This window comes from Xyrauchen texanus, chromosome 14, assembly GCF_025860055.1.
Source record: "Xyrauchen texanus isolate HMW12.3.18 chromosome 14, RBS_HiC_50CHRs, whole genome shotgun sequence".
Taxonomy (NCBI): domain Eukaryota; kingdom Metazoa; phylum Chordata; class Actinopteri; order Cypriniformes; family Catostomidae; genus Xyrauchen; species Xyrauchen texanus.
Window position 1 is genome coordinate 37,881,116 of NC_068289.1, and position 26,915 is coordinate 37,908,030.

Below are 26,915 nucleotides of genomic sequence, written 5' to 3' on the forward strand. Positions count from 1 at the left end.
CCCGCCACACACACACACGTTCACACACACACACACACACACACACACACACACACACACACACACACACACACACACACACACTCTCACACTCTCACACACACACTCACACACACTTGCAACCCTATTATCACCAAAACGATCATTGTGTTAAACATCACTCACCATATAAACTCCAGTCCGTCACAGGTGACAGAGCTGCGGCACAATGAAACACATTCTCAGAAGATTTAATGAGTTGTAGTGCCACATAACCTCCATAACCCTGCAGAAACACACACACACACACACACACACACACACACACACACATGTTGTGTTTCCATGTTTTATGGGGACTTTCCATAGACATAATGATTTTTATACTGTACAAACTTTATATTCTATCCCCTAAACCTAACCCTACCCCTAAACCTAACCCTCACAGAAAACTTTCTGCATTTTTACATTTTCAAAAAACATAATTTAGTATGATTTATAAGCTGTTTTCCTCATGGGGACCGACAAAATGTCCCCACAAGGTCAAAAATTTCGGGTTTTACTATCCTTATGGGGACATTTGGTCCCCACAAAGTGATAAATACACGCTCACACACACACACACACACACACACACACACACACACACACACACACACACACTCTAGAGTCATGATTCTTCACACAGTTTGTCTTCTGTGTTTAATAATTCAACCGTGTCTTACCTGACCAAACACACCGATCCTGTTGCGGTCGATGTAAGGCAGTTTCAGCAGGTACCTGAACAAGAACAGGACACAAAATGAGCCGTGTGGACAAACGTCTCCATTTATGTTCCAAAGAAGAAGTCAAAATGTGGATGAATAAATGATGAGAGACTTTACATTTTTGGATGAACTACAGAAAAACATCTTACTCGACAGCAGCGAGCTGATCCTGAACCTCAAACGCTCCCAGACGCTTGTGCACTTCCTGTAGAATCTTCTGGCCCTGGAATCCACTTCCTCTTCCGTCCAGACGAGCTGTGATGACATTATCAGAGCTGACCAGCACAGAGTCCCAGTCCACTGAGTACCGCTCGTTCACCTGCTGGCCACCGGGGGCGCCGTCACTATTGTAAAGTCAAATAATTGTAATTTATAAAATGGTTTTCACAACACACATCATTTCAATGCAGTTACAGACAATTACCTTGTAATACAAGTCATATATGATTCAGTAAACACTCAATTATGTCTTAACTAATTGTATTACTTGAGTATCGCACACAGACACAAGATGCTACATGTGATCGTCACACGTCTTTTCTATACAGAATAGAAATAAACCCTATTTGTGATTAAAAAAGGCATCTCTGAGTGATTTTACATTTAAGAAAAACGTCTCGGGTTATGACTATAACCCTTGTTCCCTGAGAAGGGAACGAGACACTGCGTCGTTGAAAATGACTCTTTGGGGAACGCTCCTTAGCGTGCGCCTCTGAATTATGAATGAAACTATTCCAATCCTGATTGGTGTTGCGTCATGACGTAACATGTGACGGCATAACCGGATGCATAAAAGTGACGCCGGTACACACACACATTAGCCTAGCGATGAAGCAAGCCGCTCTCAGGCATTGAGGGGCGTGGCAGGATGACGCAGTGTCTCGTTCCCTTCTCAGGGAACAAGGGTTATAGTCATAACCCGAGACGTTCCCTTCCGAGGGAACTCGGACTGCGTCGTTGAAAACGACTCTTTGGGGAACGAATGCCCACTAGGCCACGCACCAAAAAAAGGCCTGCCCTAGAGTGAAACTGAACTCAGGCACTCAACAAGGACGAGAGCACACGTGCGCCAGGCGTACTAGGGAGGTGCAGACTATAAAACCTGATGAAAGTGTGCGGGGTAGCCCAACCGGCTGCCTCACAGATCTCCTGGAGGGGCACTCCCGATAAGAGAGCCCTAGAGGACGCCATGCCTCTAGTTGAATGAGCCCTTATGGCCAAAGGTGAAGGCAAATTGCGCACCTGTAGGCCGAGATAATAGCCTGAACAATCCAATTACTAATGGTTTGTTTCAAGGCAGGGAGCCCCTTCTTAGGTGACCCCAAAACACACTAACAGTTGGTCTGACCTCCTCCAAGAAGAGGACCTCTCGAGGTAAATGCCCAAAGCTCTGACAGGGCAGAGCAAATGGAGCCTCTCTTCTTCTGCCGACACATGAGGTGGAGGATGAAAAGCCTGCAGGACCGTAGACCGTGCCGCGTTAGAAGGCACCTTAGGCACATAGCCAGGTCTCGGGTGCAGAATGGCTTTAACTCCGCCAGGGTCAAACTCCAAGCAAGCTGGTGTTACTGCCAGGGCTTGAAGATCTCCCACCCTCTTTAGAGAGGTAATAGCTAAGAGAAAAGCCATCTTGAACATCAGGTCCTTGGGTGAAGCCGACTGAAGGGGTCCGAAGGGGGCCAGGGATAACCCTTCGAGAACCACCGCCAGGTCCCAGGCAGGAACCCTGGACCTGGTTGTCGGTCTCATCCTCCATGTACCACGGAGAAAACGAATGACCAGCTGGTGCCTCCCCAGAGGCCCATCACTCAGTGGTGCATGGAAAGCCGAAATGGCAGCCACGTACACCTTAAGTGTGGAAGCGGAGAGACCCGCAGAGAAACGATTTTGAAGAAACTCCAGAACTGAAGCCACCGGGCAGTTAACTGGATCTAATTCATGTTCTCTACACCAAGTGGAGAACACATTCCACTTGAGGCCATATAATCTCCTAGTAGATGGAGCCCTAGAGCCAAGTATGGTTTCAACCACCCCCGCTGATAGACCAGCATTTAGGTACTGAACCCCCTCAGGGGCCAGACCCACAGTTTCCACAGCTCTGGACGAGGGTGGAAAACTGTGCCCCCTGCCTGAGACAACAGATCCCTCCTCAGAGGAATCTGCTGTGGCGGAGCTATCAGGAGTGAAATTATGTCTGAGAACCATACTCGGGCCGGCCACATCGGGGCAACCAGAAGTAGACTGATGCCCTCTTGGCGGACCCTTTCCAGGACTCCCGGGAGCAGAGCGATCGGGGGAAATGCGTACAGGCGAGGCCTCGGCCAGGCCTGTACCATGGCATCCAACCCCAGTTGGGCTGGATGTGAGAGGAAGAACCAAAGTGGACAGTGGGACGTCCCTCGAGACGCGGATAGATCCACTTCCGATGGTCCAAATTTGTCCCCTATCGACTTCACCACCTCTGGATGAAGTCTCCATTCCCCGGGCCTCAGCCCCTGCCTCGACAGGATGTCTGCTCCCTGATTCTGAACCCCCGGAACATACATTGCTCTGATAGACAGTATTTTCCCTTGGGACCAAAGAATTATCTGATGCGCCAGTCTGCACAGAGGGCGCGATCCGAGTCCCCCTTGTTGGTTCAGATAAGCTACCACTGATGTATTGTCCGAACGTACTAGGACATGGTAACTTTAGATGTCTGGAAGGAAGCTCCTCAGAGCCCTGAACACAGCCAACATCTCTAGACAGTTTATGTGCCAAGAATGATGATGGTCCTGCCACAGACTCCTGGCAAAGCGGCCGTCCATGACCGCGCCCCAGCCAGTGAGGGAGGCGTCTGTCGAAACGGTTTTCCGGCGACATGACGCTCCCAACACTGGCCCTAGGGACAGGAACCAAGGTTTCTTCCATATTAGCAGAGAACGAAGGCATCTGCGCGTTACTCTGATTATACGAAATGGATTCCCCTTGGGGGAAAACCCCTTGGCTTTCAGCCACCACTGGAGGGGCCTCATGTGTAGAAGGCCCAAAGGTATAATGTTGGATGCCGCTGCCATGAGGCCCAGTAGTCTTTGAAACTGCTTTACAGTGATGGCCTGGCCTAGTTTTAACCCGGACACCATCGCCAGAACGGACTCGATACGTGCAGGAGACATGCGTGCCTGCATCGTAACCGAGTCTCACACAACACCCAGAAACATTGTGCACTGGGATGGTTGTAACACACTCTTTTTTGTGTTGAGTCTCAACCCCAAACTTCGAATATGGCCAAGGACGACATCTCGATGCCGAACCGCCATTTCTCGAGACTGGGCCAGAATGAGCCAGTCATCGATAAAATTCAGTATGCGGATGCCCTGAAGTCTCAGAGGAGCAGGAGCTGCATCCATACATTTGGTGAATGTGCGGGGAGAGAGTGCTAGGCCGAACGGAAGAACCTGATATTGGTAAGCTTCAGCCCCGAAGCGAACCTCAGGAACCTCCTGTGACATGGAAGGATGGGTACATGAAAATAGGCGTCTTTTAGATCTATCGTGACAAACCAGTCCTCGGATCTGATCTGACTCACGATGACAGGAATGGTAAGCATTTTGAACCTGAACCTCCTCAAAGGCCGGTTCAAAACTCTGAGATCTAAAATCGGCCTCAACCCCCCATCCTTTTTTGGAACTATAAAGTACCGGCTGTAAAGACCGGACTCCCTGTCTGAATGAGGAACACGTTCTATGGCCTCCTTCAGCAGCAGAGATTGCACTTCTTGTTCCATCACCTGAGCCTGCTCCGGAACCACTGTAGTCTGCACCACCCCAGAGAATTTGGGGGCGGTGCCCAAACTGCAGTCTGTACCCTGATTTTATTATATGCAGGACCCATGCAGATATGTTGGGAAGATGATTCCATGCCTCTACAAAATCTACTAAGGGAACCAGCCTCTCGAGGCTGGTCTCGGGTGTTTTTCGAGCACTGTTCTCGACTTCCTGAAGCGAGATACCGGCAGGATTTAGTCGATACAGTCCTTGTGACCACAATTGATGTGTGTTTTTTATTTTTTGACGCGAACGGCATGGTGTGCGTTCGCTGGAAATTGATGTGGCCCGAAGCGTCAGAGACGGCGGGAACCGACACCGATTTCCTGAGGACTCCGCTGCGAGAGCAACCTACCACCTCGGTAGGACCTCTTTCCCGAAGCTTCAACTAAGGGAACCAGCCTCTCGAGGCTGGTCTCGGGTGTTTTTCGAGCACTGTTCCTGACTTCCTGAAGCGGGAAACCGGCAGGATTTAGTCGATACGGTTCTTGTGACCACAATTGATGCTTGTTGGGTTTTTTTTTTTTTTTTTTATTTATTTATTTATTTTTTTGACACGCTGGAAATTGATGTGGCCCGAAGCGTCAGAGACGGCGGGAAACCAACACCGATTGTGTGCAGCCATGTAAGCCCTACTTATTAAAGCAGATGTATCTCTGCAGGGCTTACTAGGCAGCGCCGGGGTTGGTTTCCCATATCCCGTGCCCCCAAAACATCGTCTGTAATCAAAACTGGGGCTGGAGATACGGGACGAATGCGGTTTACCCCACGATCTCGTTTTAGATATCTTTGTGGAGATCGGGGAAAAACGGAAACCCCGGCGCTGAGGTTGTGATCTGTGCCGCAGGAAATGCACGTCTAATTTGCTTTCAACTTGCGTTCCCTGCTCATTTTGTGGCCAGCTGATATTCAGTCTGGCCACGGCACGCGTCACAACCTCAATCAGCTCCTCATAAGCTTGGCCGAAAACTGGCGTGCTTGGCTCACGGTCGTCCGCATCGATACTGAGCATATCCACTTCCTCGGAAGCAGTGAGCTCAAGCAACGGGACCTGATCATGGGCAGAAGAAGCCGCGACACGGGCTTCTGCACCACTCACAGTAGGCTCGGGATCCTCAAACGAAGAATGAGAACGTGCCGCAGCAGTCTCATTCTCATCTGCAAAATCCCGCTGCGAACCCTGCGATTTCAATCGCCGCGCTGCCTCAACAGACGCGGGACCAAAACCGTGGGGAACGCGAGCCTGACCGTGCTCATCAAAGCACGCCAACCGGGAGCGCAGCACTCTCATGGGTAGTGCTTCACAACTTTCACAGGCAGATCCCTCGAGAGCTGCCTGTGCGTGCTGCGCTCCCAAACAGTTCACACATAAAGCGTGCGTGTCCCTACACGTAATGAAACGAGGGCAGGGGTGCACGCACTTCTTGAACTGTTCGGTGGCCATACTATTTTTAAATCAGACAAACAACACCAAATAAGACAAACAATTTCAACATAAAGCGCTTGCTGAAGAGCGAAAGCTAATGTGTGTGTGTACCGGCGTCACTTTTATGCATCCGGTTATGCCGTCACATGTTACGTCATGACGCAACACCAATCAAGATTGGAATAGTTTCATTCATAATTCAGAGGCGCACGCTAAGGAGCGTTCCCCAAAGAGTCGTTTTCAACGACGCAGTGCGAGTTCCCTCGGAAGGGAACAGAACAATGTTGCACTGCAGTAAACTTCTGTCAGGCCTCCACATGGAGCTCAAAATGAACAACTCGTTATAGTCTTGTCTTTATAACATGAAACTGCCTACATGACTGCTACACACACACACAAACTCACACAAACACACACACACTATCACAATCACAAACACACACACAGACACTCACACACACACACAATCACACACACAAACACACACACACACACACATCGCACACACAAACACACACACACACAATCACACACACAAACACACACACACACAAACACACACACATCTGCTTACATCATCAGCAGTAGGGCGTACTGGCGGGCCTCAGAGAAATCGGGTGGATAAATGATCTTCAGCGGCAGCTCTGCAGAAACAGTTTTCACATCAACAACACTCAAGATATTAAATCCATTTCACACACACACATTCGACAGCAGCGCAAGGTTAGTGTTGAAGTCGTTCGGTGCTGTTTGTCAGGTACTTTACCAAAGTGGTCCGTCTGGATGCTTCTAAACTCCGTCAGCTGGATTCTCTTGTATCTGAGAGCAGCTTTGAGCAGAGAGTTATTCTCCAGGATATAATAATCTGACGAGACATAACTTTGATTAAATGTTGATCTATTGAAATAAGGAAATCACTGACTGGCAGACGGACAGATGGATGTTTAGATGAATACTCACTGGCAGTGTTCAGTGTGTGTATGATCACTGTTGGGGCTCCAGGACCTGCAGACAATCCAAAACTATTTCAATTGAAGAGTGTCTTTCACACTTCAGCATCATGTGCACATGGTCTGGATGGATTTGTAGAAGCATCATGAGAAAGACAGTATTCACACACTCATCAAGACTTCTCTTTATACCTTTACAGTGCAGCAGAACGTGTTTACTGGAGGAGCTGAACACAGCACTGAAGAACGTGCAGTGAGCTTTATTGAGCTCACAGGTCAGACATCGCCGTGGAAACAACCCCACTGTTGACACACTGCACACAAAAGGAACCAATCAGAGGCCTGATTACTTGTTTACCAATACCTTCTTTATAATGACATATTTCATATTCATTAAATCAAGATACATTGTTTTAAAAATGTTACTGAACATATCATTTCAAAAAAGCGCTGGCTGCTGATCAACAGATGTTATTTGTACTATAAACAAGATATTAGCCAAAAGACATTAGCCAAAGATTCAGATTCTCACCTGTAGAGATGTCTTTGTGTGGGGGAACCCTCAGTGCTCAGGAAATATCTGAATGAACACAATTACTATAGTTTTATAGTTTAACTTGTGCAGATGAAAGTTACAGATCAAGGTTTGGCACTTCATCGAGAATAATCGAAGTGACATCAATGAATTTGCAGGTTGTTGCATTAAAACAATGCTGAACGATTAGTGTTGGTGAAGCCGATGGATGCTGAGAGGTGATGTGTGTACATTGAATATAATGGTATAGAATGTTTCACTGCTGATTGTCGTACACCTGCCGCATCTGGGATTGTGCAATATAGTTATTTCAATATTTCACATGGAAGAACCCTTTTACACTTTTTCTCTGCCTTGAGGAGAACAGACAGAATTTGTTGTAGAAATGTCTATCCTGGCTAATAGTGACACGGGTGTAAATAGATATTTAACAGGTAGGACAGCCATAAAGGTGCGTGTAAACATGGTCCTATATTCATTGATAACTCTTTTGTAAGTCTTGTAATCTGAAGGATAAAGATATTTGTGCTATAGAAATAAAATTACTCACATGCTCTGTGCATTCTCATCATACGCCAGAATCTCTGTCACTTCCCAGTTACCCGATGTAAGATGACGCACCTCATTCTGATCCGTTCGTACCTGAACAAACAAACGACACAGAAATACAACGCCTCAGCAGTAAACTCTATATAGTGAAATATGTAATCACTCTGTCTAGTTCAAACTGATGCTAGAAATGTATAGATCTATTTGTACTGATTATGGCTCATCTGTACCTGAGAGGTGAACATGGCCACATGGTGGAAGTCTCCTCGTCCCCCCTGCTTCACTGGAACTGTCAGGAAGAATCGGCTGCCGTCTCGTGAGAAGAACGGTTCCTGGTTCTGGAGCAGAGAACAATATGTCTTAATACGGTGAAAAATCTCCTGAAAATATAATAATTAAACTCAATGTGTCTGAATGTGAGTCCAGCTGCAGTGAGCAACACAAACTCACCTGTCTGGAGAGCCAAACATCTGATGTTTCCTCATGTCTCTGAAAATAAACAGCATCATCATCACCGCTATTATGTATATGCACGTGTGTGTGTGTGTGTGTGTGTGTCTGTGTGTCTGTGTGTATTTACTGTATATGCACGTGTGTGTGTGTGTGTGTGTGTGTGTACCTTGACACAGGCTCCAGTGGTGGAGTCACACACAGTAAGAACAGAGATGTTTTGAAGTCTGTTTAACCAGCGCACTGCTGTCTTAGTCTTACTGATCCACTTCACCATCACTACATAGTGCTCCCTACATAGAGAGAGAGAGAGAGAGAGAGAGAGAGAGAGAGAGATGAGACTTGCAGTCTCCATGACAGACCTCACACACTCACACATACACTCACTCACACACACACTCACTCACACACACACAAACACACACACACTCACTCACACACACACACACTCACACATACACTCACTCACACACACACTCACACACACACACACACACTCACACATACACTCACTCACACACACACAAACACACACACACTCACTCACACATACACTCACTCACACACACACAAACACACACACACACACTCACACATACACTCACTCACACACACACAAACACACACACACTCACTCACACACACTCACACACACTCACTCACACACACACTCACACACACACACACACTCACACATACACTCACTCACACACACACTCAAACACACACACACACACACACTCACACACACACTCACACACATTACCTAAGTTTGAGTTCATCAGGTGGTGTGAGTTCAAGAGTGTGTGTCGGTCCATACAGATTCACTACAAACAGTTTTACCATTGGATTGTGCTGCCCTGCCTGAAATCACAACACAAGTGAACACATGAATCTATTAATGCACATGAACATTTTATTAGATCTATCTGACTAAAGCAGATAGAAATGAAATTTTGCAAACAGTGTCCTCAGTAAATGTTTAGACTCTGAAGTCAATGTCATCTGTGTGTCAAATGCTGCTGGAACTAACTTGACATTTCTTAGTGATTTTTGATTTGAATGAACTGATGTGTTGGTGATTTAAAGTGGATAAATGCAGTTCGTTCACACACAGGTGTTCTATCAGATGTGGAGTTCAGCACATTCACATCACCATGAGACACAAACACACTTATAAAAACACTTCAAACGTTTGACAAACAGTCACAATACAGCATGTTTTTGTGTTTTATTCTAACACACATTTTAAAATGTTTAGCTTGAATAACGTGATTGTGCTTTCATTCATTAAATTAAGACAATTCCTTTGAAATTTCATAATCTAATATAATAGAGGTTAATTTAAATGTGCCTTCCGTGTAAATTATATCTCCGTCAAGACATTTAAAACAACACTGGGAGGAGATTCGATTAAAGTGACTCGTCGCAGTAACGTTCACATGATTGTCATAAAATGTCAACAATAAAATGTTTACAGGTTTTTTGGCGACTGGATGCTCCCTAGACACACCGACAATTAAAGTGTTTACATTTCAAAAAGTCAAAACACAAATGGAAACCAGAACTGCAGCAGTGAAGCGAGATGGATGGATGCATATTTTATCTCTGCTAAATGAACCAAATGTTTGCCAACTAACTGTAATTTTGATAGGTAGTGTCAGGGCAAGTGAAGTCTCTAAGGTCAAGTAAAGTAACTAACCTTCGGGTATGGGTATTGTCTGCCCTTTGGGTAAGTAGAGCCGGTGAAAGTGGGCAACACCATGTTTGGCACCAGACTGTCATTCAGGACCAGAAACGCCAAACGCTCTCCGTCAGGTGACCACCAGTGTGCTATATGAGTGTGTAGGACCTCCTCTGTACACACACACACACACACACACACACACACACACACACACACACACACACACACACACACACACACACACACACACACACAGAGTTAGATGAAGTTGACATATCTCTTTCATCTTCATCTAGAGTGTGTTGAACAGAAATGTTGAACTGTAACCCTGTTGCCAAGAAGTGTTATTTAAAATGTCACAGAACACATTAAATTCTAATAAGCTTGAATAGTTTGTGATTTCATGCACACATTCTGTTTCTCTCTGGAGTCAATTGGTGTTGATGTGATCTTCATCTTCTTATATAGAGAGATATAAGAGCAAATTCTCACCTTCATAGAGCCAATCAGCAATGCCGTTATAGACGACGCTCTCCTTCCCTGATGACGTCAGTCTGAGAGAGTTGGTCCTCACGTCAGACTGATAATAAATATTATTCTCAAATATGTACACCTACACACACACACACACACACACACACACACACACACACACACACACACACACACACACACACACACACACACACACACACACACACACACACACACAGATGGTTAAAAATCATTCACTGATGTGGGCACTTATATAACCACATGATATAAATCATTTGATTAAAAAAATATATGTTATAAATGAAATAACAATGCGTGTACAGATATGTAGCTATGAACGTATTTAAATATTATATATGTGAACTACTCCATCATACTGAGTCACACTGACCAAATCACATTATGAGTTCCCCTTCTGCCACTCACTTGACATTGTGTTGATGTAGTGATACTAGGGTTCACTCTTGAGAGCCCCGAACCCCTCCCATTCTTTGAGAAAAGGCCAATGAGAATTGGCGAGTGGAATTTCCATTCCCGGGCCCGGTGCAAACTCAGGGTGGACGAGGAACAAGTCAACCTCGTGGCCCCATACTGCCCACCCAGACTTGGTTCTCCTAAGTGGCCTACCACCAGTAGTGGTAGACACCATAACCCTAACCCCCAGAGATGTGGAGTTGGATGTGGCTTTCCTTCCTACAGGAGAGGTTGGAGGGGCGGCTGTCCCACTCCACCTTGAAGGTATACGTAGCCGCACACCACATCGCAGTGGATGGTAAGTCCTTAGGGAAACACGACCTGATCATCAGGTTCCTCAGAGGTGCCCGCAGGCTGAATCCTCCCAGGCCATGCCTCTTCCCCTTATGGGATCTCTCCGTGGTCCTCCTGGGCCTTCGGCGAGCCCTCTTTGAGCCACTAGAATCAGTAGAGCAGAAAGCTCTCTCCTTAAACATGGCCCTCCTGATTGGGCTCACCTACATCAAGAGGGTGGGGATCCTGCAAGCGTTCTATGTCAGCGACTCTTGCCTGGAGTTTGGTTCGGCAGAGAACCCTTACCGAGCTATGTGCACAAGGTTCCCACGACCCCCTTCAGGGATCAGGTGGTGAACCTGCAAGCGTTCTCCCGGGAGGAGGCAGCCCTGTCATTGCAGTGTCCGGTGCGTGCTTTGCGCACCTACTTGGATCGCACGCAGAGCTTTATATGTTCTGAGCAACTCTTTGTCTGCTTTAGTGGACAGCGGAAAGGGAACACCATCTCTAAACAGAGACTTGCCCACTGGATCATGGATGCTATTGCATTGGCCTACCAGACCCAGGCCATGCCCATCCCCTTGCGGGTTCAAGCACAATCTACAAGGAGTGTGGCGTCCTAGTGGACACTAGCCAATGGCACCTATCTAGCAGACATCTGCAGAGCAGCAGGCTGGGCAACACCCAATACCTTCGTGAGATTTTACAATCTCCAGGTTGAGCCGGTTTCGTCCCGTGTTCTTTCAGGTATGAACAGGTAGAGTTCGGAAATACGGAACAGCTGGAGTATGGTGTATCGCTTGTGTATCCCTCCCTTGAGGTGAAAAAATTTGCTTTTACCCCGAGTTCATGAAGTCGTGGACCCTAGATGTTCTTTCTACCTAGCCCTATGGTTCGCAAACTTGGCGGCGGAGTTCGCAGTCAGCCCCACTACGGCATCTAATATGCCCTTGTGGCAGGGCGGAGGGCGGGGCCGGGTCGTGATCCTACACACCCGGTCCCTTATTAGGCTAATTAAGCCTCTGAGAAGGATAAAGGTCGACTGCAGAGGATCGTACGGGAGAGAGAGATCGTTAACGGACATGTCCGTCCTGTGTGTTTGTCTGTTTAAGTTTCGGTTTATTATTAAACCATTATTTATGTTGAAAAGCCAGTTCTTCCCTCCTGCTTTCCATTGATCCCTTTACACTGGTGCCAAAACCCGGGAAGGAGGAGGGATACGCCGTAGTAGAGGTCTCGCCACTACCATCCACCCCAACAAAGCAGCCATGGCCGTCTGCTGGGGGACGAGGAACCCAGCTGCCTGGAAGAGGACGATGGCCGCCAACCGCGAGGGGAGAAGGGGCTCCTAGCCGACCGCCTTGAGCGGTCAGGGCTGCTGCCAGGGGTGCAGGAGTCGCCTACCGGCCACTGCAATGCACCAGGGTTTGACTGCAACTGGAGAGGCGCGGCTGTCGTCCGATAGAGGGTAGAGAAGTGGCCGAGTAACAAGCTGCGGCGTATCGGAGAACTGGCAAGTAAGAGTATTTTTTTTCATCTCTCTCTCCTCTCTCTCTCTCACTGCTGCTTTGCGTTGGCCTTTTCCCTCTCTTTTAAATTTTACAGTGTTTTTTATGGGGGTACTACACTGTTACAGGAAGTACCCCCCCCAGATTAATTATTTCTGTTTCCCTCCCCTTGTCCCCTCCCTCGTCCAGGTAGACGGGGATGACCTGCCGGCAGATGACCTGAGACACGCCCTCCCCCAGGGAAAGGGGGGTGTACGTCATGCTGGGGGCTCCCCAGCCTGAGAGAATGAGGGAGGAATGTGGCAGGGCTGATCCTACACACCCAGACCCGTCCTCCGCCCTGCCACAGCCCTGTACTGGAATAGGTGCTCCACAGGTGCCGATAAATCCAGGTAACCACTGTGATGTATATTCTGCTGTACGGTCTCCATATCAGCGGACCCACGTCTCCCTTGGGCAGAGCTCTCTCTGCCCCCGGTCGCTGTTTAGAATTTGTAGAGTTCCCCCCCTTGCGTGGGGGGACATAACACCGCGCCTCTTCCATGTGCAGCTACTGAGCCCAAGTGCCGTATTGCCACATGTTGACCTCCCCTTTTGGGCAGGATGTGGTCTCTGCAGGGTCTTTTCCCCCTGAAAGAATAGGAATGGAAAAGAACACCTTCCCCGATGCGTATGATAGCATTAGATAGCCCCAGCTGAATCTAACACTCTGTGGAGAGAAAAACATAGAGAGAAAAGGCCATGACTGGAGTGGCCTGCTTCCATGATAGTTATGTCGCTGCCCCACCTCAGGGATGTGGGGAACTAAATGATGTCTTTTGGGGCATTGGGGGAGGTTACGTGCAGACTGATGCTATTACGCACGCAGCCACGTGCTTACACCTGCATCAGCAGTAGGCCTACACGTAACACGGTTTAGTTGTTGTGGCATTTTTCTATAGGGACCCCTAGTGTCACTACATCGACACAACGTCTCATTCTCTCCATCAGTGAACTGAGGTTCTGAGAGTAACCAAGACATTTCATGCACTAAAATAAAAAGGAAGGTCTCAGCTTTCTAATGAAATAATTTTTATGTTTCCATCCCAAACCATTTCAGAGATATAATATTTAAATGTTGGCTGTCAAAACAACTTGTTTTTGAGAAAACTAATTTTGCAAAAAAAAAAAAAATCTGAAATGATTTTTTTTAAATTGGGAGTTTTATTTCAAAATACATTAAATAATAAAGACATAAATTACAGATTAAGTAAAAAAGTATAATGCAAGGACACTACAATTTCATGATCAGTATGCACATGTTATACAGACATTAAATTAATGATATCCACATCAATGCGGGATCATAAAACACATCCATGAATTTACACTTTGACACACACACACACACACACACACACACACACACACACACACACACACACACACACACACAGGGGGTATTTATAGAGTTGTCACACATCCTCTGGCACTGAAGCGGTTAAATTAGTTGTATCCACTCCACATCTGTTGTCGCACTTCTAACAGTAATGGTATTTAAAATGTTCTTCATTTCCTTTCTCTCCAGTTCATTTTATTACGCTAACAAACTATAAACACTGGAATAACATTCCTGAGGTAAATATAAGGTGAATGTTGTTGATATCACCGCGGCTTGTATGCTAATAATTACATGAGAGATGGTCAATCAGCTACTGGCATTGTGTCTTTCAACATCTCATCTGATGTTCATGTATTTTACGTGCTGTAATTTTATAGTAAAGATAAATGCTGATTGGAGGAAATATGGTAAATGCAGCAGTCCCGTCTTAAAGAGTATGAAAAACAACATTTACAGTTTGAATTTCATAACAACGACAACAATTGAAACAATTGAAACCTTCTCGTAGTGGATCATCCACCACAAGATCAAAGGCAGATATCGCAGGATTCACGTTCATGTGCTTTTTGTGGATGCAATTTAAATTCTGTTGCTTTGAAATGAAAATCAATTGTATGAATAAGACACTTAATGTACCTGTTATTTAATTCCCCCATAAGATGTGTCTTTCTATCCATTTGTAGTTGAATAAAGATATTTCAGAAATATGATCCCAATCACATGTCCCATACACATTGCACTCAGAATGTTGGGAATATTCACATATAATTTATACATATAAATATATATATATACATATAAAAACGTGATATTAGAGATAATAAAATCACACACTTTAGAAGAGAATGAAACATTATGGTTGTTTAAGCCAATAAGCACTAAGCTGTGTCTTCAGCATGTCATTTCCCATCGTGATTGCAGTTTGCACAGCTCAGAAAAAGCAACTGCGGCCGCCACGCTCTCGTGGGAGTATTTTTGACATACTTCCTCATGATATCACAGATTTATAACCGGCATGCACCTACCGGTGATCACCGGTGGTCGGTTCTGCGCAGAACTTGCTCATCTCAAACGAACTCTATGTGGTGCAAGCTGATTGGTTCTTTCACTTGTTATCTGTTAGCAAATCAGCTCGCTCACATGTGACATGTTAATCCAATCGGCTCGTATGGCATAGGCTGATTGGTCCTCTGACTCGTTATCGGAGAGCCAATCAACTTGCATCTCTCTCTTTGTCTAGCATTTAAATGGCTCAGTTTTGCAGCTGAGCTGGTTTCTCTGCAGAGCACTGTGAGAGTTTTTTCTCTGATGCTATTTGCTCAGGTGGTTTGCTGGGGGTTTTCTTCTAACAGCTTCCACAGTATGGTCAGCTTTGGCTGTGACACATACTGTAAAAGTGTGTCTTTAGTAAGGTAACTCTTTGCCAAATCTAGCTTGCACACATCACTATCTTAGGACATTCGATTAAATAAATCCTCACATATCTAGTCTAAACTTCAAGTTAAATCATCTCTGGGCTTTCCTGTTTGAGGTACACATTATGAGTTAGGTCACTAGCATTTAAACTATTTGGCTAAGCAGGCCAAGTCACTCATAGAAATGTAGTTCATTAGCGTTACGCCATTAGCTAACATACGCTTGGTGTACACGGAGCAGCAGCAGTACATAAGTCTTGTGATAGATCTGCTTTGTTGAGGGAATCATTTGTTATGTCTAATTGTGTAGCAGCATGTCCACATGCTAACTCAGTATGTATGTGTATTTTTCCCCATTTTAACATGCTAAATCTTTCAAGGTTGTCACGACTGAAAAGTGTGTAATTAGCATCATTAATATTTAATGTGGATGCTTCTATGACTGCAAGTAATAATTAAATGATGAATCTCACCAGCTGATTCCCCTGAACGCCCCATGCAGCGTGCTGAAGTTTAGAGTTCAACACTTCTGGAGGGTCCAGTTCCCAAACTTCCCTACACACACATACACACACACACACACACACACAGTTAGCTGATATTTAAATGCAACAGTATATTTACAGTATTTATCTAACCCAATGAATTTTTTCCCAATAGTTTGTGATCAATGGGTCAGTATTTATGGAGATGAATATTTCAATGTTAAAAGCTGCTCAACCAACTGAAGTGTTGCAGATAAAAATCTAAATAAATCAAAATAAAGAGAAAGAGGTGGAGCACTCAACTTTATTGGATTAAAGTAGTTTTAGCCCCCTGCAGGACTTCAGCAGATGACAGATCCTCATGAGGTTTTTAATCCAATAAAGTTGAGACTTTACACCCTTTTCTGTTTAATGTTACAAGATTTGTATAAATTAGCTATGGAAATGAAGAACATATGTGCTGTAAAGATGTGAGTATCAGCCAACTAAAATCAAGGGTTTGTCTTCTCTATACCACATTAATAACACCTAAAAACATCTCTAGTCACTGTACATTTGTTCTGTTATTATTCTACCTGGTGTGAATGTTGTAAATAATGTAGGATGCAGTGAATGAATGCCGGTAAACCTGTAATCAGAAAAATATAAGATTATTAATCGAAACATACTCGAAAAAGATTAAAATGACTGTCTAAATTACAGCTCACAAAAGAAACAGAAATATAACCCTTTCTAATCTTAAACACCAATACACAGAAAACAGCCAAGAAATATGTAAATAATCAACAATAAATATATTTATAACAGAATGAAATATTCTTGTTCAATCTGTTTCAATGACTTTAAACATCATATCAAACATTTGCATCATCTCAGCATGAGCTCCTGGCAATTTCTTGGTAAAAAACCACAGTTCAACTGGTATGAAAAGTAATTGTGTAAATGGTTACCTGGGTAACAGTAATGAGCAGTCTAGTCCATATGATGGCATTTGTGCTTAAGTTATTATAAAAGTAAAAGCTTGGTGTACTTGTGTTTTTTAATCAAAGAACAGGGTGAATTTAAAGAGGGTGTTAAAGTCGGGTTTGAACACTGGGCGTCTCTGACAGAAGAGAATCAATCTTTAGCTCATGAATGAATACAGAAACATGCTACATGTGTGTGTAATCACGCTCTGGTGTTGTTGTGTAGCATCATACTATGATACGAGTAAATCACTCAAACAACACATTTTCATGCCTCATCTTTAACAGACAAAGAGGATATTTTCTACCTGTGAAATTCACAGGAAAGACAAACATACCTGCTTGACATTGTAGGCAAAAAGCACATACTTCATGTCGGGACTGATGGAGTATCTGGTGGCTTTAAATGCATCCTGGAAAAAATGTCATGAATGATGTCATTCTGATGTCATACATCATGGGACCAATCATATTCCTGAAACGACAGACTGAAGCTCACAGAGTGTTCAATGTTCCACAGTTTCTGCTCTGAACTTACAGCACATCATTTAGAAAAATCTCATTTTCCTTTTGAGATAAAAGAGCTTTATACTATGAAAACATACTGTAACTTTAAATATAATAGTTTCCTTCCAATCCAGAAAATAAACTGCTAAAACAACTGGTTCTGAACTTTCTGACATCAGAAGCCTGTATATATAAACACATCAACACATTGAACAACATCAACAATGACTATTAACCGTTTGTGCAGCACATTGTTTTATAAATCTGTCACAATGTAATACAGCTTTGTAAAAACTCATCAGGTCATTTTTATTTGTATAGAAAAGATTTACAGAAAATCATACTGTAATGTTTGTAACATAAAGGATAAAATAAATTTATAAAAGTTAAAGTTAAGTCATTTGATAAAGTATGTAGCTTGCTGGTCACATATGTGTGATTTCAGAAGTATTTCTCACTCTTTAAACTGTCTACAGAACATTAACATTTGCCATGTGAGCATTAAACTGCCCTGCAAGGGCAAAACACGGTAACTACATGGATACATAAATTACTGTACTCACAAACGTGGTGTTTTTCAGCACAATCTCTGTTTCGTTTGTGAGGATGTTAAACCGGATCACATGTCCTTTGTGATTTCTGTAGATAGCTTCAGATTCTGATAAAAGGTAAGACAATGTGTTAGTAAAGTATGAGTACAGTATAAGTAAATTATGAGTACAGTGTGTATAAAGTATGAGTAAAGTATGAGAACAGTGTGAATAAAGTGTGAGTAAAGTATGAGTACAGAGTGAATAAATTATGAGTACAGTATAAGTAAATTATGAGTACAGTGTGTATAAAGTATGAGTAAAGTATGAGTACAGTGTGAATAAAGTGTGAGTAAAGTACGAGTACAGAGTGAATAAAGTATGAGTAAAGTATGAGTAAAGTGTGAATAAAGTATGAGTACAGTATAAATAAAGTATGCGTAAAGTATGAGTACACAGTGTATAAAGTATGAGTAAAGTATGAGTAGAGTGTGAATAAAGTGTGAGTAAAGTATGAGTACAGTGTGAATAAATTATGAGTACAGTATAAGTAAATTATGAGTAGTGTGTATAAAGTATGAGTAAAGTATGAGTACAGAATGAGTAAAGTATGAGTACAGTGTGAATGAATTATGAGTAAAGTATGAGTACAGTGTGAATAAAGTATGAGTAGAGTGTGAATAAAGTATGAGTACAGCGTGAATAAAGTATGAGTACAGTGTGAATAAAGTATGAGTAAAGTGTGAGTAAAGTATGAGTACAATGTGAATAAAGTATGAGTAAAGTATGAGTACAGTATGAGTAAAGTATGAGTAGAGTGTGAATAAAGTATGAGTATAGCGTGAATAAAGTATGAGTACAGTGTAAATAAAGTATGAGTAAAGTGTGAGTAAAGTATGAGTACAGTGTGAATAAAGTATAAGTAAAGTATGAGTATAGTGTGAATAAAGTATGTGTAAAGTGTGAGTAAATTATGAGTAGTGTGAATAATGTATAAGTAAAGTGTGAGTAAAGTATGAGTACAGTGTGAATAAAGTATAAGTAAAGTGTGAGTACAGTATGAGTAAAGTATGAGTACAGTGTGAAAAAAGTACACGTAAAGTTTGAATAAAGTATGAGTACAGTGTGAAAAAAGTATGAGTAAAGTATGAGTAGAGTGTGAATAAAGTGTGAGTAAAGTATGAGTACAGTGTGAATAAATTATGAGTACAGTATAAGTAAATTATGAGTACAGTGTGTATAAAGTATGAGTAAAGTATGAGTACAGAATGAGTAAAGTATGAGTACAGTGTGAATGAATTATGAGTAAAGTATGAGTACAGTGTGAATAAAGTATGAGTACAGTGTGAGTAAATGATGCGTACAGTGTCAATAAAGTATAAGTAATGTGTGAGTACAGTATGAGTAAAGTATAAGTAAAGTGTGAATAAAGTATAAGTAAAGTGTAAGTAAAGTGTGAGTACAGTATGAGTAAAGTATGAGTACAGTGTGAATAAAGTATGAGAAAAGTATGAGTACAGTGTGAATAAAGTATGAGTAAAGAATGAGTACAGTGTGAATACAGTATCAGAAAAGTGTGAGTAAAGTATCAGTACAGTGTAAATAAAGTATGAGTACAGTGTGAATAAAGTATGAGTAAAGTGTGAATAAAGTATGATTAAAGTATGAGTACAATGTGAAAAGTATGAGTATTGTGTGAATGAAGTATGACTAAAGAATGAGTACAGTGTGAATAAAGTATGAGTAAAGTGTGAGTAAAGTATGAGTACAGTGTGAATAAAGTATAAGTAAAGTGTGAGTAAAGTATGAGTACAGTGTGAATAAAGTATGAGTACAGTATGAGTAAAGTATGAGTAGAGTGTGAATAAAGTATGAGTACAGCGTGAATAACGTATGAGTACAGTGTGAATAAAGTATGAGTAAAGTGTGAGTAAAGTATGAGTACAATGTGAATAAAGTATGAGTAAAGTATGAGTACAGTATGAGTAAAGTATGAGTAGAGTGTGAATAAAGTATGAGTATAGCGTGAATAAAGTATGAGTACAGTGTAAATAAAGTATGAGTAAAGTGTGAGTAAAGTATGAGTACAGTGTGAATAAAGTATAAGTAAAGTATGAGTATAGTGTGAATAAAGTATGTGTAAAGTGTGAGTAAATTATGAGTAGTGTGAATAATGTATAAGTAAAGTGTGAGTAGAGTATGAGTACAGTGTGAATAAAGTGTGAGTAAAGTGTGAGTACAGTATGAGTAAAGTATGAGTACAGTGTGAAAAAAGTATGAGTAAAGTATGAGTACAGTGTAAATAAAGTATGAGTAAAGTATGAGTACAGAATGAGTAAAGTATGAGTACAGTGTGCATAAAGTATGAGTAAAGTATGAAAATTGTGTGAATAAAGTATGAGTAAATTATGAGTACAGTGTGAATAAAGTATAAGTAAAGTATGATTACAGTGTGAATAAAGTATGAGTAAAGTATGAGTAAAGTGTGAATAAAGTATGAGAAAGTATGAGAACAGTGTGAATAAAGTATGAGTACAGTGTGAATAAAGTATTAGTAAAGTATGAGTACAGTGTAAATAAAGTATGAGTAAAGTATGAGTACAGAATGAGTAAAATATGAGTACAGTGTGAATAAAGTATGAGTACAGTGTGAATAAAGTATGAGTAAAGTGTGAATAAAGTATGAGAAAGTATGAGTACAGTGTGAATAAAGTATGAGTACAGTGTGAATAAAGTGTGAGTAAAGTGTGAGTAAGTGTAAGTAAAGTGTGAGTAAAGTATGAGTACAGTGTAAATAAAGTATGAGTAAAGTACGAGTACAGTGTAAATAAAGTATGAGTAAAGTATGAGTACAGTGTGAATAAAGTATGAGTAAAGTATGAAAATTGTGTGAATAAAGTATGAGTAAAGGGTGAGTAAAGTATGAGTACAGTATGAATAAAGTATGAGTAAATTATGAGTACAGTGTGAATAAATTATGAGTACAGTATAAGTAAATTATGAGTAAAGTGTGTATAAAGTATGAGCAAAGTATGAGTAAAGTGTGAATAAAGTGTGAGAAAGTATGAGTACAGTGTGAGTAAAGTATGAGTAAAGTATGAAAATTGTGTGAATAAAGTATGAGTAAAGGGTGAGTAAAGTATGAGTACAGTATGAATAAAGTATGAGTAAATTATGAGTACAGTGTGAATAAAGTATAAGTAAAGTGTGAGTAAAGTATGAGTAGAGTGTGTATAAAGTATGAGCAAAGTATGAGTACAGTTTGAATAAAGTATGAGTAAAGTGTGAGTAAAGCATGAGTATGGTATGAATAAAGTATAAGTAAAGTGTGAGTAAAGTATGAGTAGAGTGTGAATAAAGTATGAGTAACGTATGAGTACAGTTTGAATAAAGTATGAGTAAAGTGTAAGTATGAGTACAGTGTGAATAAAGTATAAGTAAAGTGTGAGTAAAGTATGAGTACAGTGTGAATAAAGTATGAGTACAGTATGAGTAATGTATGAGTAGAGTGTGAATAAAGTATAAGTGTGAGTACAGTATGAGTACAGTATGTGTAATGTATGAGTAGAGTGTGAATAAAGTATAAGTGTGAGTACAGTATGAGAAAAGTATAGGTAGAGTATGACATTTGAATAGAGTGCAGCAGAGAGTGTGTGTGGTTTCTCGATAATGGATTCTAATTTTTTACAATCTGACATATTCTCAGTTGACAGAAAACATATGTATTTGGTGTAAATAGAAGATTAAAAGGTAGGAAAACTCAAGTAAATGAATGAACAAGATTAATGAAGAATTTTAATTTTTTTTAGCTAATGTAAATCTGATGTAATTACACTCAAATGTGTGTTATTGTTCAAAATGTCTTAATTTAAGCTTGATTATTTGATTGACTTTTGACTGATACTTCAGGAGTTCACTTTCCTGAAAATAAAGTACTGTATTTCTTGTCACATGTAGAATTAGCAGAACAAAAGTAAAGAGTGAAATAGAGAAGATTCCCTGAAGTGTTTCAAATGGAAATCATGTTCAACAGACGTTAGGGCTCTTACTGTTTAACCATCTGTTTCATGTTCACTAAGTCTGTTTATAAGCTGGTTGAGGCATGTGAAGGTACATTTCCTCTCTGACTGCAGTGAGGAAAGGCAGAAGGAACATTAAGACCCAAACTCTAAAATATTAATAGTGTTCTCAGTGAGGAACTCTACACTGCAACAAAACTCAGAAGGTTAAAAGCAGAAAGAATAATCCTGCGGAAAAGACATTCAAATGTCTCAATGACATGTGATGCTCAAATTCATGTTGAAATGATCAAAACAACAGCTAGCCTGATTTCCAGAACAGTTGTGTGTGTGTGTAGTGTGTGTGTGTATGTTTGTGTGTTTGTAGTGTGTGTGTGTGTGTGTGTGTGTGTGTGTGTGTGTGTGTGTGTGTGTGTGTGTGTGTGAGTGAGCGTGTATTTATCACTTTGTGGGGACCAAATGTCCCCATAAGGATAGTAAAACCCGAAATTTTTGACCTTGTGGGGACATTTTGTCGGTCCCCATGAGGAAAACAGCTTATAAATCATACTAAATTATGTTTTTTGAAAATGTAAAAATGCAGAAAGTTTTCTGTGAGGGTTAGGTTAGGGTAGGTTAGGGGATAGAATATAAAGTTTCTACAGTATAAAAACCATTATGTCTATGGAAAGTCCCCATAAAACATGGAAACACAACTGTGTGTGTGTGTGTATGAGTGTGTGTGTGTGTGTCTGTGTGTGTGTGTGTGTCTGTATATGTCTGTGTGTGTATGTGTCTGTATGTGTCTGTGTGTGTGTGTGTGTGTGTGTGTGTGTGTGTGTGTGTGTGTGTGTGTGTGTGTGTGTGTGTGTGTGTGTGTGTGTGTCCATAAGGATAGTAAAACCTGAAATATTTTGTCAGTCCCCATAGGAAAACAGCTTATAAAACATACTAATATTATGTTTTATTGAAAATGTAAAAAGGTTTAGGGGTTGTGTTGGGTTTAGGGGATGTGTTGGGTTTAGGGGTTGAGTTAGGTTTAGGGGTAGTGTTGGGTTTAGGGATTGTGTTGGGTTTAGGGGATGTGTTGGGTTTAGGGATTGTTAGGGTTTAGGGATTGTGTTGGGTTTAGGGCTTGTGTTGGGTTTAGGGGTTGAGTTAGGTTTAGGGGTTGTGTTGGGTTTAGGGGATGTGTTGGGTTTAGGGGTTGTGTTGGGTTTAGGGATTGTGTTGGGTTTAGGAGTTGAGTTAGGATTAGGGGTTGTGTTGGGTTTAGGGGTTGTGTTGGGTTTAGGGGATGGGTTGGGTTTAAGGCTTGTGTTGGGTTTAGGGGTTGAGTTAGGTTTAGGGGTTGTGTTGGGTTTAGGGGTTGTGTTGGGTTTAGGGAATGTTTTGGGTTTAGAGTTTGTGTTGGGTTTAGGGATTGTGTTGGGTTTAGGGAATGTTTTGGGTTTAGGGATTGTGTTGGGTTTAGGGGTTGTGTTGGGTTTAGGGGTTGTGCTGGGTTTAGGGATTGTGTTTGGTTTAGGGGTTGTGTTGGGTTTAGGGGTCGTGTTGGGTTTAGGGATTGTGTTGGGTTTAGGGATTGTGTTGGGTTTAGGGGTTGTGTTGGGTTTAGGGGTTGTGTTGGGTTTAGGGGTTGAGTTAGGTTTAGTTGTAGTGTTGGGTTTAGGGGTTGTGTTGGGTTTAGGGGGTGGGTTGGGTTTAGGGCTTGTGTTGGGTTTAGGGGTTGAGTTAGGTTTAGGGGTTGTGTTGGGTTTAGGGGATGTGTTGGGTTTAGGGGTTGTGTTGGGTTTAGGGGTTGAGTTAGGTTTAGGGGTAGTGTTGGGTTTAGGGGTTGTGTTGGGTTTAGGGATTGTGTTGGGTTTAGGGGTTGAGTTAGGTTTAGGGGTAGTGTTGGGTTTAGGGGATGTGTTGGGTTTAGGGGATGTGTTGGGTTTAGGGATTGTGTTGGGTTTAGGGGTTGTGTTGGGTTTAGGGATTGTGTTGGGTTTAGGTTGTGTTGGGTTTAGGGGATGGGTTGGGTTGGGTTTAGGGCTTGTGTTGGGTTTAGGGGTTGTGTTGGGTTTAGGGGTTGTGTTGGGTTTGGGTTTAGGGGTTGTGTTGGGTTTAGGGGTTGAGTTAGGTTTAGGGGTTGTGTTGGGTTTAGGGGTTGTGTTGGGTTTAGGGGTTGTGTTGGGTTTAGGGAATGTTTTGGATTTAGGGGTAGTGTTGGGTTTAGGGGTTGTGTTGGGTTTAGGGATTGTGTTGGGTTTAGGGGTTGTGTTAGGTTTAGGGGTTGTGTTGGGTTTAGGGGATGTGTTGGGTTTAGGGATTGTGTTGGGTTTAGGGGATGTGTTGTGTTTAGGGCTTGTGTTGGGTTTAGGGGTCGTGTTGGGTTTAGGGTTTGTGTTGGGTTTAGGGATTGTGTTTGGTTTAGGGGTTGTGTTAGGTTTAGGGGTAGTGTTGGGTTTAGGGGTTGTGTTGGGTTTAGGGATTGTGTTGGGTTTAGGGGTTGTGTTGGGTTTAGGGGTTGTGCTGGGTTTAGGGATTGTGTTTGGTTTAGGGGTTGTGTTGGGTTTAGGGGTCGTGTTGGGTTTAGGGATTGTGTTGGGTTTAGGGGTTGAGTTAGGTTTAGGGGTAGTGTTGGGTTTAGGGATTGTGTTGGGTTTAGGGGTTGTGTTAGGTTTAGGGGTTGTGTTGGGTTTAGGGGATGTGTTGGGTTTAGGGATTGTGTTGGGTTTAGGGGTTGTGTTGGGTTTAGGGGATGTGTTTGGTTTAGGGGATGTGTTGGGTTTAGGGCTTGTGTTGGGTTTAGGGGATGTGTTGGGTTTAGGGGATGTGTTGGGTTTAGGGGTTGTGTTAGGTTTAGGGGTCGTGTTGGGTTTAGGGCTTGTGTTTGGTTTAGGGGTTGTGTTGGGTTTAGGGATTGTGTTTGGTTTAGGGGTTGTGTTAGGTTTAGGGGTTGTGTTGGGTTTAGGGATTGTGTTGGGTTTAGGGGTTGTGTTGAGTTTAGGGGATGTGTTGGGTTTAGGGCATGTGTTGGGTTTAGGGGAAGTGTTGGGTTTAGTGGTTGTGTTAGGTTTAGGGGTTGTGATGGGTTAAGGGGATGTGTTGGGTTTAGCGGTTGTGTTGGGTTTAGGGGATGTGTTGGGTTTAGGGGATGTGTTGGGTTTAGGGGTCGTGTTGGGTTTAGGGGATGTGTTGGGTTTAGGGATTGTGTTGGGTTTAGGGATTGTGTTTGGTTTAGGGGTTGTGTTGGGTTTAGGGGATGTGTTGGGTTTAGGGGTCGTGTTGGGTTTAGGGGATGTGTTGGGTTTAGGGATTGTGTTGGGTTTAGGGATTGTGTTTGGTTTAGGGATTGTGTTGGGTTTAGGGGATGTGTATGGTTTAGGGGTTGTGTTTGGTTTAGGGGTTGTGTTGGGTTTAGGGGTTGTGTTGGGTTTAGGGATTGTGTTGGGTTTAGGGGTTGAGTTAGGTTTAGGGGTAGTGTTGGGTTTAGGGATTGTGTTGGGTTTAGGGATTGTGTTTGGTTTAGGGGTTGTGTTAGGTTTAGGGGTTGTGTTGGGTTTAGGGATTGTGTTGGGTTTAGGGGTTGTGTTGAGTTTAGGGTATGTGTTGGGTTTAGGGCATGTGTTGGGTTTAGGGGAAGTGTTGGGTTTAGTGGTTGTGTTAGGTTTAGGGGTTGTGATGGGTTAATGGGATGTGTTGGGTTTAGCGGTTGTGTTGGGTTTAGGGGATGTGTTGGGTTTAGGGGATATGTTGGGTTTAGGGGTCGTGTTGGGTTTAGGGATTGTGTTGGGTTTAGGGATTGTGTTGGGTTTAGGGATTGTGTTTGGTTTAGGGGTTGTGTTGGGTTTAGGGGATGTGTTGGGTTTAGGGGTCGTGTTGGGTTTAGGGGATGTGTTGGGTTTAGGGATTGTGTTGGGTTTAGGGATTGTGTTTGGTTTAGGGGTTGTGTTGGGTTTAGGGGATGTGTATGGTTTAGGGGTTGTGTTAGGTTTAGGGGTTGTGTTGGTTTAGGGGTTGTGTTAGATTTAGGGGTTGTGTTAGGTTTAGGGGTTGTGTTGGGTTTAGGGGATGTGTTGGGTTTAGGGGATGTGTTGGGTTTAGGGGTCGTGTTGGGTTTAGGGGATGTGTTGGGTTTAGGGATTGTGTTGGGTTTAGGGATTGTGTTTGGTTTAGGGGTTGTGTTGGGTTTAGGGGATGTGTATGGTTTAGGGGTTGTGTTAGGTTTAGGGGTTGTGTTGGTTTAGGGGTTGTGTTAGATTTAGGGGTTGTGTTAGGTTTAGGGGTTGTGCTGGGTTTAGGGGTTGTGTTGGTTTAGGGGTTTTGTTGGGTTTAGGGGATGTGTTGGGTTTAGGGCTTGTGTTGGGTTTAGGGGATGTGTTGGGTTTAGGGGTTGTGTTGGGTTTAGGTGTGGTTTTGGGTTTAGGGGATGTGTTAGGTTTAGGGGATAGAATCTATAGTTTTTACAGAATAAAAACCATTATGTCTATGGAAAATCCCCATAAAACATGGAAAACCATGTGTGTTTGTGTGTGTAGTTTGCGTGTATGTGTGTTTGTGTGTGTGTGTGTGTGTGTGTGTGTGTGTGTGTGTGTGTGTGTGTGTGTGTGTGTGTGTTTGTCTGTGCAGTGTGTGTGTCAGTTTCTTTAAGTGTCTGCTGGCTAACAATGTGCTCAAGGCACTAATATAAAGTGCACAAGCTGAACTGAACCTAGAAATTTGCCTAGAAGTCACAGAAGAAAAACAC

General features: G+C 42.6%; 1 protein-coding gene across 1 annotated transcript in view; it reads right to left on the bottom strand.

Moving 5' to 3' along the window:
* The window catches only part of LOC127654954 (inactive dipeptidyl peptidase 10-like), a 47,173-nt gene that overhangs the window by 11,485 nt on the left and 8,773 nt on the right, over positions 1 to 26,915 (bottom strand). The window contains exons 4-22 of the mRNA XM_052142538.1: positions 18,216 to 18,310; positions 17,484 to 17,558; positions 16,756 to 16,808; positions 16,169 to 16,250; positions 10,642 to 10,762; positions 10,165 to 10,319; positions 9,229 to 9,326; positions 8,632 to 8,755; positions 8,463 to 8,501; positions 8,243 to 8,350; positions 8,014 to 8,105; positions 7,461 to 7,508; positions 7,121 to 7,242; positions 6,939 to 6,983; positions 6,745 to 6,843; positions 6,553 to 6,622; positions 896 to 1,090; positions 705 to 759; positions 166 to 265 (exon numbers count right to left, since the gene is read on the bottom strand). Coding sequence (XP_051998498.1) covers positions 166 to 265; positions 705 to 759; positions 896 to 1,090; positions 6,553 to 6,622; positions 6,745 to 6,843; positions 6,939 to 6,983; positions 7,121 to 7,242; positions 7,461 to 7,508; positions 8,014 to 8,105; positions 8,243 to 8,350; positions 8,463 to 8,501; positions 8,632 to 8,755; positions 9,229 to 9,326; positions 10,165 to 10,319; positions 10,642 to 10,762; positions 16,169 to 16,250; positions 16,756 to 16,808; positions 17,484 to 17,558; positions 18,216 to 18,310 — 1,776 coding nt within the window. The remainder of the gene's footprint in view (positions 1 to 165; positions 266 to 704; positions 760 to 895; positions 1,091 to 6,552; positions 6,623 to 6,744; positions 6,844 to 6,938; positions 6,984 to 7,120; positions 7,243 to 7,460; positions 7,509 to 8,013; positions 8,106 to 8,242; positions 8,351 to 8,462; positions 8,502 to 8,631; positions 8,756 to 9,228; positions 9,327 to 10,164; positions 10,320 to 10,641; positions 10,763 to 16,168; positions 16,251 to 16,755; positions 16,809 to 17,483; positions 17,559 to 18,215; positions 18,311 to 26,915) is intronic.